Source organism: Nannospalax galili, unplaced genomic scaffold, assembly GCF_000622305.1.
Source record: "Nannospalax galili isolate Female #2095 unplaced genomic scaffold, S.galili_v1.0 scaffold582, whole genome shotgun sequence".
NCBI classification, from domain to species: Eukaryota; Metazoa; Chordata; class Mammalia; order Rodentia; family Spalacidae; genus Nannospalax; species Nannospalax galili.
In genome coordinates this window covers 2,085,092-2,100,039 of record NW_008349130.1, presented here as the reverse complement: position 1 = coordinate 2,100,039, position 14,948 = coordinate 2,085,092, and the positions used below count along the sequence as shown (strand labels likewise).

General features: G+C 37.3%; 1 protein-coding gene across 16 annotated transcripts in view; it reads right to left on the bottom strand.

Annotated features, from left to right (window-relative positions):
• The window catches only part of Dst (dystonin), a 489,235-nt gene that overhangs the window by 238,472 nt on the left and 235,815 nt on the right, over nt 1–14,948 (bottom strand). For all 16 annotated transcript variants that reach the window (XM_029570114.1, XM_029570107.1, XM_029570103.1 and 13 more), the window contains 3 exons: nt 4,261–4,350; nt 2,020–2,097; nt 394–486 (listed from right to left, as the gene is read on the bottom strand). In XM_029570114.1, the coding sequence (XP_029425974.1) occupies nt 394–486; nt 2,020–2,097; nt 4,261–4,350 (261 nt within the window). The remainder of the gene's footprint in view (nt 1–393; nt 487–2,019; nt 2,098–4,260; nt 4,351–14,948) is intronic.

Genomic DNA, 14,948 nt, shown 5'->3' with positions numbered 1-14,948 from the left:
CAAAGGGAAATCAGTTTATTTACAATATGGATGACATTCCTAATAAGGATTCAATTAGACAGTCCTTTCATATCTACAAGTAATACTGTCCAAAACACGAAAGAAACATGTATGCATTTAAGAAGATGAAATCTCCATCTCCAAACTCTAAGATTTCAAGAGAATGTCTTTTTAAAAGATAATTTCTGTAAAACTAAATATACAAGCTTGTGGAGAATAGGAAATAAGATACCAGACTCACAAACAAAATGCTACTAGGAACAAAAACAGACATACTGTTTAATAAAGAAGCCTGAAATATACTCAGTAAGAGGATATACAACACCCTTCATATCAACTACCTGAAAATTACCCATAAGAGACTTAAAATGGCAATGAAAAAATTGGACTTACCTGAAAGTGCAAAATTATTGTCCATATTAACCCTAAAGTCAATTTAGGATTCCCATCTGTTATGTCATCATTTCTAATATTCACTAATTTCACCTGTTTTATATAAAGAGATAAAACAGTTTCTTATAAACTAGTACACAATTCTATTTATCTACAACAGAAAATTTAAGAAATGTAAAGAACACAAAGATCACCAATATGCTGTTTTATCTTTATGTTCAATAGTCTTAGACAGAAAATTTCAGGATGATCGCAAAGCAAAACTGGATATTACTGGATAAAAATTGGATATTATCTATAGCAATTACAGAAAGCACCCACTTGTCAAAAATGAAACTCAAGTAAGAAGCCTAAATATTTGTGACATTATTAGATATAATTGTGTTATCAGAAATAATTTTGCCTTTCGAAACCTGTATTTTCCCTTTAAAATTAAGCAGAAAACTATTCTGAACCATAAAACAATTTTAACAAGGGGCTGGAAAGATGATTCAACAGTTCAGAGCACTGACTGTTCTTACAAAGGGCCTGGGTTCGATTCCCGGGCACCCACATGGTGGCTAACAACCATCCGTAACTCCAGTTCCAAGGAATCTGATACCTTCTTCTGACCTCTGCAAACATTGCACAGCACAGGTGCACTTACACACATGCAGGCAATAACTCATACACATAAAAATAATAATAATAAATATTTTTTAAAAATTAACCCATACATCTATCACAAAGAATTTTTCAATCAGCAATATTTTCTATCATAAATATTAAGTCACTGAGCATTTAGAAGCCGCTCAAATATTAAAGAGTAATGTAATACTCAAAATCAAACCTTATCAACTGCTAACTCTATATTCAGGTAAATAAATGTATGGTGATTGCTAATATTTATTTCCTATATAAAAGAATTAAGCATGATGATTTAAATACCAAGAAGTATATGACACTATGTTGAACACAGTATTTCCTTATTTAAGGGGTCAAGTCAGGGAGGCAGTGTTCACCCTTCTGTTCCTTGTTACTTCTGCTATGTGAGAACACTGACCCTCAGCACATACTGTGCTAGATCTTGAACTTCTAGCCTCCAGAGCTGAAAGGAATGTTTCTGTTCTTTATGACTTATACAGTATTAGTTATCCTGTGATAGCATAAAACAGACTAAAAAACAAAATAAAATATTGTGGTATCACTATTAAGTACAAAAACTGCTTACAGTGTCTTAGAAACTATGATGTACAATATGAAAATATTTTTGTTTATAAGTATTAAAAACTAAAGTGTTGCTTCTGCTCCACCAGGACCCATGCATAGGCATCCCAACTATTCTGTTCCTACTAAAATGCCTCTAATTGGTTAGGCAAATTCATTCCGATTCCATACAGGAAGATCAGTTTTTCTTATTCAAAAGGAAACATAGTCACTTTTCACTCCTCTGAGTTTGCACTTAATATTAACTTCCTTTTCTTGGGAACAAATGTTTGAAAACATTATTAAATATTTGCCTCACCATAGTGCATGGTAATTATTTTAGTTCAGAGTCAAATTTATCCTTTTCATTCTGTGACATATTTCTATGTGCATTTATTTAATCACTTACATTTATGAAGGTAGAGTGTAAAAGCATCATACCTGGCGTCTTTTCAAATAGTCAAGTGCAATTTGTACATTCTGCAGTCTGTGAAAGCGCATCCGACCTTTTTCTCTGGGCTAAGGGTAGAGAAATGCAGGTATAAAAACACTATAGTTTATGACACCACTGATCATGCTAATTTAAACAGACTGCTCATCTTAATATTTTTAAACTATTTTCAAGGTAAGCCCATACATATACTTAAGTTTTAAATTTCTCTGTATTATCTAGGACTGAGTTTAAATTACTAGGGAATTTTTCTGAATACATTTCAAACATTTGTTTTATTCCAAATGTTTTATTGAAACAAACAGAAAACCATAGATCATGCAAGACTTTTATTGTATTGACTAACAGAACAATTCTGGTCAACAGGTATTTAGCTATGGATGTACAAAAATAATTAGCCATAATTCTTCATTTTACCTTCTAAATATTCACTATTAGACTGAGGTATTTTTCTAATTGTATGTATGATTTGTATGAAAAAAAAAAAAAAAAAAAAAAAAAAACACCAAGGAGAAAGACAGAGGTTTACTTAGCCATGACAGAGGAAGAGAGAAAGAAATTAACACTACATAATACATTTCCTCTTTATTTCACCTTTTGCAAAAAATTGGGCTTTATACTAGGCAGAAAGGACTCTACACTTTGTACTGTCTGTGGATAAGGACTGATGCGATTCTCAGTCTCAGGAAAAGTAACAAACCACAGTTCCTTTCCTTAATGCCATCTCCTGTAAGAAATGGTACAACTTAGTAGAATGAAAAAAGAAAACAGCTGAGAAATGCCTAAGAAAAACACAAAGAATGGGGCTGAAATTACCCCATGGAATATTCCAAAAGAAAAAAGACAAAAGAAAACTGACACTGCAGCCTCTTAAATGTGAGTAGGCTGTTGACGCCCAGGGGCCACAATGAAAGAAAGTAGACCACAGAAGGGAAAAGTAACTTCTGTATAATAATTAGGAAAGATATTGGTAAATTCACTCACTGGATCCTACAAAAGCACAATTTCCAAAGAAATGAGGAGGCACCTGGGATGCAGCTGACATAAGAAACTCATCAGTCATGCAAAGGTGGGTGACTGGCGTCAACTAAGTGTCAATTGAAGCACTCTGTGAATTCTATTGGATTTAAAATTTTCCTCCATTCTAAATACCATAAGCCATATCAACAGGTAAAGAATATCTATCTACTGCCAATCGGTATGAGTTAAAGGAAACTTGAATAGTAAATAAAAATTCTGTAAGTCCTTTGCAAAAAAAGCAATAGTTGTCATGTTTGAATTCCAATTCCAGAATGGAGTGAATTTTCATAAATTAGTATACTAGTTATGAGCTCCAAATTTATATATAGCATATGTAAGATTCAAAGATGGCATAACATAATTTAAGCAAACGTGTCATTACCACAGAGGGCACAGGAATGTATAAATATGCCCATCATTTTAGCTCTGAAGATAAATAAAGAGAAAATATTTCCTGTGTCAGCTTTTCTTGAACACACACATCCACCTCACTCTGGCTTGGGTCTTTCCATTTTTTCTCTAGAGGGGCCAGAACCATGAGTTACCAGTCTATGAGTTAGCACTGTGCACACTGGCCAGCAGGTTAGTGAGTTAGGGGGGGCGACACCTACCCCCTTGTCCTCATCCTCCACATCCTCATGCTGCTCACACTCGCATGCTGCTGTTGCACTCACCAACCGTAAGGTCTTCAAAAAATCTCGCTCCCTTGGCTAATGAACATAACAGACAGAAGACAGGACAGCAAGGACACAAGACAGACCGGAAATGAAAGAAGAGCATGAACGGAACATGAGGGAAAACAGGTAACCAAGAAGGAAATATGCTCACACAGAGGGAAATGACACCTGTGGAGGGGGTTAGACCGCTTTTCAGGAAGCGATGCTGATTTCCTTGCTATTTGTCTTTTAATGTGTGGTTATATGATGCATCCAACTTCTTTTAAGCAAAAAAAAAAAAAAGAGAGAGAGTTTTAAGCAAAAAAAAAAAAAAAGAGAGAGAGAAAAATCCCAAAGGTAAAAAAAGCAAGGAAGTAAATAGTATTTTAATTATAGAACTTGCTATATAAGCAAAGAAATCTTCAGTCACTCACATTCACATTACGTAACGCCTGAGAATGTTTGAGCATCTAACTAAAACTCTTTTTCTGAAGAAAACACCTTGGTCCTATGTGTACAGGATCATCAAAATAAATTAGGAAACTTAAAACTTACCAAGGTATCTCCAGAAAGAACCTCTAAAAGGGAGATTAAGTTGTGCCCATCCCGTAAGTCTTCATAGAGATCATTTACATGTTTTCGAACCTACATAGAAAATAAAAGCAATCTTTGGGTCCTGGAATTCAGAATCACCCTTAACATTCTTAAACACAACAAGGTTGTTAACAGAAAACATACCTCACAGGGCATTCATTCGTATATCTATTTCTCAGTTTTAGTCTCTCATTATTTAATAATTAAATTGAAATTTAAATTTAAAAAATCTGATTTTCAGAATAGTAATGGTAAGAATTAGCAAATGTTTAGCACATGGATTTAATGTTTAATGTTTAAATGTTTAATCATGGATTGCTGTATGGGTTTACACAAATAATATTCTGACTTTATTAAATGATCCTTGATTTAACCAGAGCCACCTTCACATGTGAGCTGCGTTTTTACTCCCAGATCATCTTCATTTAGCATGCAGCAGGTCAAGAGGTACAGGTGCAAATATCTTTAAAAGTCATCAGTGTAAGCTGGGCAAACATTACATGAAACTATGTACTATTAGTTCCGAAAATTTTATTATTTATTTATTTATTTATTGATTGATTGATTGATTGATTGATTGATTGATTGTGTGTGAGTGCTTTGCCTAAATGTGAAAAAGTGTGCCTCTGTCGTGCAGTGCCTGTAGAGGTCAGAAGAAGCTATCAGATCCCCTAGAACTGGAGTTACAGATGGTTGTAGGAGACATGAACTGGGTCCTCTGGAAGAGCAGCCAGTGTTCTTCACACTGAGCCATTTCTCAGCCCCTTTAAGAACTATTTCTATAGTTTCTTGTGAACCCTTAATTATTTTAAAGGATATAAAATTTTTTAAAGCATATATGCTATGTTAGAAGGACCCTACTTAAACCTTCCTCACAACATAAACTTTGTGGTGGAACATCTAAATAGCACTACCATAAAATTAGCATTCTGCCCCTGTGATTTGAGAGCTTAAACCACCAAAGTTTCTCTGAAAGCCTTGTCTGGCCTGCTTGCTTCAGTAGAAATACCATCTGTAACTATTACCCCACTACAAGGTTTATGCTACAGACAAATAAGTCAGGCCATCAAGATGGTTGGACCACAGTAGTGGACATGTTCCTTTTTTTTTGCCACCTTTTAGCAGTTCTGGGCTGTATTACTTTGGGCTGTTCACATGAAAGAAACCAGAGAAAATGTCTGGAAGACACAAGAACCAGAATCCCACCTCCTTTACCCATGGCACAATGCCTGTACATTTGTCATTCTCTGGAGTAAACTCCTCAAGTTTTTAGTAAAATCTAATGTCATTGTATTTCCAAAATGTCAAGTGAACACATAGCACAAAGTCACTAAAAGATAGGACTGTGATCAAAACCATCTGATTATATGGGTAAGAAATCCTGATGACACCTGGAAACAAACCTTTAACACTGAGTCTTTCACTCCAAAAAAAAAAAGTAGTTTGAAAGCAATTAAACTATAATATCTTAGTACACACACACACACACACACACACACACACACACACACACAGAGTAACCTGTCTTTTATTTTGTTTTGTTTGTGGTTTAGGAATGAAACACAGGACCTTAGGCAAGCAATCTATCACTGAGCTATATTCCTAACTCTTATTTACAAAAAATTTATTAGTAAACACAAAGTAATTTTTTTGACTGATGAAAAAATTCCCTTAGGAATGCCATATGAAATTTATGATTTTTGTGCTCAGTGCTTGGGAACATTTTACCTAAGTGAAAGGGTCTTTGAATATTCAAAAATACATTTACATCATTATCAACTGACATAGAACAAAACTTAGGTTCAAGGGTGGTATCCCTAAGTAACTTCAGACAATGGCCACTGAAGGCAGGAGTAAACTACCTTTAACCAACTTTCCATCTTTACAAACTGGCATCTTATTTTAATTCCCTAATTCCCAAGAAATAACAGTTAAATAATTGGTGTCACAGATTATACCATTTTTTAAAAAAAAAAGTTTTAACATACCTAATTTCTCTTTGGAAAAAAACATGATTTTTAAGGTACCTTTAGGTAATACTCATTTGTAAAATCTATAGTTACCCCAAATAAGTTATAAAAGGGATTATTAACTGTGTTGGAATATTTACCTTAAGATACCATTAAATGACAATCTCCATAAGTTCTCATATTTTAAAAATGAAACAATTTTCAAGAACCTTATGAGGAACATAACTACTACAAATTACTACATGGTACAAAACAGTCACATAGCCCTTTTTTTCCTACCTGGCAGTGAGAACTGAACCCAACTGAGCTAAATCCCCAACCCCGTCACAGGGCTCTTAAGGAAATGAAACTAATACATAACTTTCTATTTGCACATTACAGTTCTAGAAGGAGTCACCCAGTCCCTTTCCAAGGCATAAGCTTGAATTTCTAAAGCCCACTTAAAACAAGGCAGGAAGTGATGCTGTCATATCCATCTAAATCTGTTTATCTCCCTTGTATGTCCAGAGTAGCCAGAAAGCAGCAGTCTCTCAAAGAGCCTGACCACACTGAGATCAGCTATACAACAATACCACTGATCTTCAGCCAGTGGCTTAATCTCTCAAAATAAATGCCTTTATTGTGCAGATGTGACATCCTCAGCCCACAGGACAATGGAAAACAAGCTCAGGATGGGGCCTGCCAGCACAGTAACTAACAAAGTGTTGAGGATTCTGCTGAGTCCTGCCAAACACCACATTCTAGTTCCTGTCTCCCTCCCTCCAGGACAGTTTAAGATACAGTGTGATTCTAAAGGCTCATTTCATAAAAGGCAATTTCACAACATGCCTTGCTAGATTGCACCAAACCCTCTTCATCAAAAACATTCCAAAATTAAATGTCGTTTTTCACCATTATATTATTAGGCATGTTTTAAGAAGAAAATAATACTATATCACATAAAACAAAAATAGGGAAAGCAGAAACTACTTGTGAAGGAAAACAAGAATTAGGAAACCTGCATTTTAGTTTTGCTTCTGATTCTGGCCCCATGAACTTAAACAAACTGCTAAAGACACCTGGGCCTCAGCTGTCTGATCGGCAAAACAAAGGTCTGGGAATCCAAAGCCTCAAGTTCAAACCAGACAGCAACAATGGCCTGAAGACAGAATTATCATTTTTAGAAAATTAATATCATGTCAATTTAAAATGTGTAAAACAGGCATTTACTCTTAATTTGAGGCATTAATTTCTAAAAAGGAAAAGAAAACTTTTAGGAAAATAACATGACAGACCAATCTTTGTAATACATCAAACACTGGCTACTACATAATACTGCCCATTTTTCTTGTCTGAAAGTCCAAAGAAATACTGCATATAAACTATGCTCCTCAATTATAAGATGGTGGGGCACAGTGCAGTGGAAGAGCACTTGGCGAGCATGTGTGAGTCCCTGGGTCAGATCCTCAGCACCACAAAACAAACAACGATATCCTTATTCCCATGTTTGCCGTGCTATGAAAAGCAAATTTCATCATTAACAAAATAGTAGAAGGGGAGAACAAATTCCCATGAATTGTCTTCTGACTCACCATGCACACTGTTGCACATACATACACTCACATCATATACACATATTATTAATAATAATAAGAATAATAAATATAAATATACTTTTAAAAGCTTAAAATGCAGGGCTGGAGAAATGTCTCAGCAGTTAAGAGCACAGGCTGCTCTTGCAGAGGACCTGGGTTCAGTTCCCAGCACCCACACGGCAGCTAACAACTGTCCATAACTCTAGTTTGAGGGGATCTGATACTCTTTTTTCCCTCCACAGGCCCCTGAATGCATGTGGAACACATCAACTTGCTCTGGCGCACATATTTACACATAAAACAATAAATAATCTAAAAAATATCATGTAACATCATGAGGAAGGAGTCAAAATGAATGAGAAAAGGAATCAAAATTGGGGTTCTGGAAAAACATCTGAACAGTTTAAAAAAAGAGAGGGAAATAGTTAAGCCTAAGAAAAAAAAAGGCTTACTATTTTATTTTGTCCAAAATCTGAGTCATAGCCATTTGACCTGGTAACTTCCCTTCACAGATGACTGTATTAACTGCCAATACTCTTAGCCTTCTGTTTTCCATTTTCAAGTAAAGATATTTTCCCTACTCTTTGGATGTATTTTTTCCCCTGTGCTGAAAAAAACTGTCAGAACACATATTAGTAGAGGAAGTGATGTGCAAGGCCCTGGGAGATACCCTGGGATTAAATTACATAACTTGAGTTACATAACCAGGACACATCATCATTTTCTGTATTTCACACAATCTTCCCTGAATTTTGCTTTCTAAAGTATGTGCACTGCTATGCTGTGCCTTCAGTGTCCCCATACCAAAGTGCACCCGTCAAACTTGGTCAAGCAAAGAGTCTAAGGAAGGAAATAAGTAGATAAGAAAACACCATCTGGGAAGGTCAAACTCTAAATGAGGTGCTGAAAATGACACCAGCAATATTTCGAATTTATTTTGGAGAATAAGTGGAGGAAAATATGCCAGATCTGTACTACCCAAAAGGATTAACTGATCAAAAAGTACAAACAACGGTGGGGGGGACCTCCAACTTTGGAAAGGATCTTCATGTTATCTGTTTATTCAATATGTCTAACTGCCTTTTCTCCAGAAATCTGACTTTGTATTAGTTCATGCTAACGTAGAAAACCTCCACAAGAATTTGTATCTCTTAGTGTTTAGACTTTTGTCCCTTTAAGAGAACAGTTTAAAGGAGTTAAGATTTATTGTGACCTGTGGTCTCAGGGGTCCATCGTGGCGGGAAAGGTATAGCAGAGCAGAGCAGCTAACATCACAGCAGCCAGGAGGAAGGGAGGGATGAAGGAAGGGAGGGATGGATGGAGGGAGGGAGGGAGGGAGACAGAGAGACAGAAAGACCAAGAGAGAAAGAGAAAGAGGGACAGAGACAGAGAGAGACAGAGACACAGAGAAAAACAGAGAGAGACAGACAGAAAGATAGAGAATATATCTTCCTTCTGGATGGACCCCAGGGTACCCCCACAGTCAGAACAGGTCCTTCCCTTTTTGTTAACTATCTCTGGAATTGCCCTTAGCTGACATACTCAGAAGTGCGTTTCATTAATATTTGATGTATATTTCAATCTAATCAACTGGATCATCAATATTACTCATCATAGCACACATAAGCATGCTGACACATAAGCATACATGTGACTGTAGTGCAATTGCAATTCAGTTCACTAAATTACTGGACATCCACCAGATGCTAAGATACCCCTTAACTTCTAAAGGTAGAGAGATAAGCAATGGGAGAGTGCAGTTTCCTGAAGACTACAATCTGAGATGACAATGAAGAAATTTCACCATCAAGAGAATACACTTAGCGTGCTTAGGAGCTATCTGGAGCTCTATTCCAGTCTGGCTCTGAGAACTCCTCAGCAGAGAAGACGGGACTATTTCAGTGCAGAAGAACAAGAGAGAGGACTAAGGCAACGGTGTGCAAAACTGGGAGGCGAGTTCCGAGAAGAGAGAAGAGTCAGTGAAATGTGAAGTTAGGGCAGGAAAGTGGCTCAGGAAGAGAGGGCAGCTTCATACAGGCAGTTAAGTAAAATGAGGAGACTGTGCTGGCCCACAGAAGCGAAGCAGAGCTCAGGACAACTGGAAAGCAGGATCAGAAAAGCTCTCAGCCTCCCTGTTTGTCTAAAAGCAAGACGAGATTTGTAAAGACAAAAGGTACCCTTCCTCCCAATGCATCCAGAGAGAACAGCATTAGCCACTGAAGACAATTTCGAGTGCTCATTGTAAATGGTAAGCAGAGGATGCTGCACAAACAAGCTTTAATAGGTAGCCCCTATCTGCGACTTAAATGCTGTTCCCACGATGCCACTCCTGTAGCCTCAAAGTGTTTCTTGTCACTTCTCTAAAAATTTACTTCTCTTTGTAAAGTATGCAGGACAAGCTGGAATTCAAGATTCCTCTTCCAGAACTACTCATTCCCTAGATACTGCTCATGCATATGTGAAATATTTACACTAGTAAGTTTGTTTTATTTGCTAATCTTTCATTGTAATGCTTGGTACCAACTAAGAACCTATGAGGGTTATTCTTCCCCCAGCACCATCTTTGATCAGTTCCTAGTAAACTACAATCTTAAGTGAACCCATCACAAATGCCAAAGGCCCAATCTGACTGCAGAGAAGTTGCAAACTAGAAAGGACATTGAATCAATGAGCCCTGGAGAGAGTGCACACATAGCAGTGGCCAACTGAGCATCAGCCAGATAAAGGATGCACAGTCCTCCCCTAAAGAAGGTCTGGATCAAGGGGCCACAGAATTTTCGAAAACAATTGGCTATCTTTAGAAAGAAGCATAAATAATAAAGGAAGGCTTGTCCCAAAGAACGCCTCACCGCCTTGTACTAACTAGTGAAAAGGAAGGCAGTCTCCTAAGTGAAGGCTATCGATTAAAATGCTTCAAATTCATTCTTTCTAGCTCATGCAAATGCATGGAAAAATGAGCCATCAAGTTTCCCTAGGCCAGTTTCTTTAAAGTCCTATTTCAAAAATAATAATAATATACCAATACATTGCTCTACTAATTATTGGTAAGTAAATCGACTATTTAAAAATAAAAAACACATAGAAATGTTTAATGTATTCTCAGTACATTATCTCTCTGAAAAGTTTTGTTTGCTACAAGTTTTAGTATTATTTCTTCAAGAATTGTGAAAGAATAAAATTAAAGCCCCAATTTTGCCTATTATTATAAACTCTAAATTGATTCGTTTAAGTATTCTGAGGAAATACCCTCATAAGATGTGACAGAAAGGGGACCACGGAGCCATGCCTAACTCAGTTCCTCTACTGCATCTTGACTGGAAGAGAAAGATGTCTGTCATATAAGGTATTAAAGGAAAAACAGTGAAGAGTTTTAAACAAATCAATGTTGACAACTAAACAACAGAATCAGCATATTTACTTCACAGTGGACTCAATTCTTTGAGAAAACGGGTTTCTCTTTCAAATTTTCAGGACGACAACATATACATCAACTAAACAATAAAAAGTCGCTTCTTCACTCTCGCCACAAGGTGGAACTATAGGTAGGGAAACAAAAGCATTTTATTACTGATACACACTGAGATTCAGGGCATTTTAGTCATAGTTTTAGAGCTATCACATACACGTCAATAAATGTTAGGGTTAGCAAACTTTTTTAAAAGATGCATCATTTTAAAAAACTTAAGTCTCTGCATCAGGCTGGAACTCCTCTGAAAGCACCTGAGGTTTTGTCTGGTTCGGGCTGGGTCAGCTTTTCTACCTTCTAGCTTTTTCATTTCATACCACATGCAGGAAAACTGACAAAAATCTCTATTTTTGCATACGTTTTCCTTCATATCCTAAATATCATAGCCTAAATATCTTTCATATCTTATAGCTATGGAGATCTTAGTGTTGAGAAATTATAACTAAAAAGGAAAGATAAATCAGAAACCCATATGTTGACATATTAACATTTTTCTTGGTCTCTGTGCACTGTCCTGTGGGGTTAACTTTTATTAAAGGGCCTTTAATTTTAGACATGCTCCACACTTCAATGTCAAACAAATGAGTACCAATTTTCTGAAAAAATTTTGAGCACTAATTTTTTTACCAAAAAAAATTTTGAGGGCTGGAGAGATGGCTCAGCAGTTAAGAACATTAACTGTCCTTGTAGAAGACCTAGGTTCAAATCCAACCACCCACATGGCAGCTAACAACTGTAACTCCAGTTCCAGGGATTCGACAGCCTCTTCTGTCCTCCTCGGGCATTGCATGACACGTGTGCACTTACCTACATGCAGGCTTAACACTCATAGACATAAAAAAAATAAATAAATAAAATATTTAAAAATTTTTTGAAGATTTTGCTGTTAAAATCATGTAAAAACTAATTAATTTAAATCACTTTTACTCAAATTATATTTATTACCCAAATTCAAAACTGGTTAAAAATTTGGAATCTCTTCAATAAATTCCCACTTAATGACTCTACGGTACTAATACACCAAATTCATGAATGAGATTTAAATTACCCATTAGACATTATAGATGAGCTTAGGCAAGTACATTGAGTTCCTCTGATCTAACCAGCAGCTCCTGGGGCAGGGCAACCTCTCAGTTGTTTACCTCTCAATGCAAGGTTACTGATCAGGCTGCCTTTCATTTTTGCACCTATATATTATGAGTTTCAAAGAAGTCTTAACTATGGCTGACACCAAGATGGAATAACATGGGGGAAAAACACTGCAGAATAGGGTAGAGAGTATTCCAGGGTAAAGGGGTCCAGCCCAAGAACCCAAGGCAGCTGCTGAATGGGCACTAGCAAGAAAAAATTTTAAAATGATCACTTACCATTCCCAGTAAGTAATTAATAAACTATTCCATGAAACAAAACTGATATAAATAAAAATTTGTGACTGCAGTACAAGAAAGGACTATGGAGAAGCAACAAATACAAATTTTACCTACGTAACAATTCTGATTATAGAACCAAGAGTGGCCATTACCCAGGGCATTTCTCCACTGAAGCGTCTCTTTGCCAGCCTTTGTCAAATGAGCTACAAGGTGTCAGTGTCTAACCTGCTACACAGTAATTCAACAATTAAATGGGTATTTATCCCAAATACCTTCTTTTCTTCTGGCACTTCTTAACATATTGACCTTTAGAATGGCTATCAAAAAATCTGACAATAAATGCTGGTGAGGATGTGGGGAAAGAGGAACCCTTATTCACTGCTATTGTGAGTACAAAGTAGTACAGTCATGGAAATCAGTATGAGGCATGGGGGTGAGTTCTCAAAAAATCTGAAACAGAACTACCATATGACTCCATATACCAAGACTACCATATACTATGCTTGGACACATACCCAAAGAACTCCATATCCTATCACAGAGACACTTGCACATCCATGTTCATTGCTGCTCTACTCATGATAGCAAGGGAAGTGGAACCAGCCCACATGTCCATCGACAGATGTCTGGATAATGAAAATGTGACACATATACTCAATGACATTTTATTCAGCCAGAAAGAAAGATGAAATCTGCAGAAAAATGGATGGATTTGAAAAGTATAATATTATGCTGTTAGGGTTCAGATCTGCAGCAGGCCCCTCCCCAACAGGGCCTCACAGTTTTGCAAGCCCCCGAGAATGCAGGAACCAAGTTAACGAGCACCCTGGTCTTTGAAGACAAAATAAGCAGACTCTCCGCACCTTTTGGTCAAAGACAGCCTGCTTCTCCTTTGATGATCTTGGAAGCAGAACAGACTACTGCACTCTGGATCCATTCATGTAGGAACTGTCTTGGTACAAGCCATTTCCCCTGATAAGTTTTACAATGTATAGACTCCTTACCCCATAACCCAGATCCTGACTGACGGAAGGGGATGGAAGGGAGCCTCTTTCCCACCGAACCGTTTTTTAAAAAAAAAAATATGCTCCCGCCTTCTGCATCTCCTGAAGCCCCTCTATAAAGACTCCCAGCCCACAACCTGTACGCTGACAACTTCCCTATCCCAAAGAGAATTGTTCCGTGAGCTCTTCCTCTGCTAATAAACTCTATCCCACTGGAGTTTGTCTGTGTCCTGGTGCTTTCTCCCAACTGACCTGATTCATCTATCATAAGCAATGTAAGTCAGAAAGACAAAAACCCTGTCTTTTCTCATATGTGAATCCTAGCTTATAATGTTTGTGAATGTGTGTATGTGTGTGCGTGCGTGCATGTATGTGTGTGCATGCACATGTGCGCGCGTGTGTGTGTGTGTGTGTGTGTATGTGTGTAGAAGGGCTGGAGAGATGGCTCAGTGGTTAAAAGCACTGGCTATTTTTGCAGAGGTCCCAGATTTGATTCCCAGCACCCACATGGCAGCTAACAACTGCACTTACACACATGTAGGCAATACACTCATACACATAAAATAAAAATAACTTTTAAAAATGGATATGGGGCTGGAGAGATGGCTCAGAGGTTAAGAACACTGGTTGTTCTTGCAGAAGACCTGGGTTTGAATCCCAGCACCCACATGGCAGCTAACAACTGTCCTTAACTCCAGTTCCAGGGGATCAAACAGCCTCTTCCGTCCTCAGCGAGCACTGCACGACACAGGTGCACTTACCTACAATGCAGGCAACACACACATACACATAAAATAAGATTTTTAAAGAAAAAGGAAAAATGAAGCCACCACTTGTGCCATGACCCATGATGGTAGTCTGTCATTTCAGCAAATAGTTGTCTGAATGAAAAGGACCAGAAGTGTCCATGAAGGGAGGCTGGAAGACCCTGTTCCCCTCCATGCTGGCTTTTCTGTCCACCAGGGCATTCTAGCTCTCTGCCTTCTTTGTGAGGAGGAAGCTTCCTCCTGAGCCTCAAGCTCTAGTCATAACCATCCCAGGAAGTTGCTCACTCTGACAGAAACACCATGTTAGACATTATCTATAAAGGACATAAAAGTAAATTGTAAAGGTTCAGAGAGTTGTTGGTTTTTTTGTATATGGGTACCTTGAGCGAATAGCCTCCCCCCAAAAATCCATATTGTAAAAAAGTTAGTATTTTTTTAATTTTAAAAATCAGCACACAAAGTACTAGGTATCATTATGGCATTTTCAAACAAAGTGTG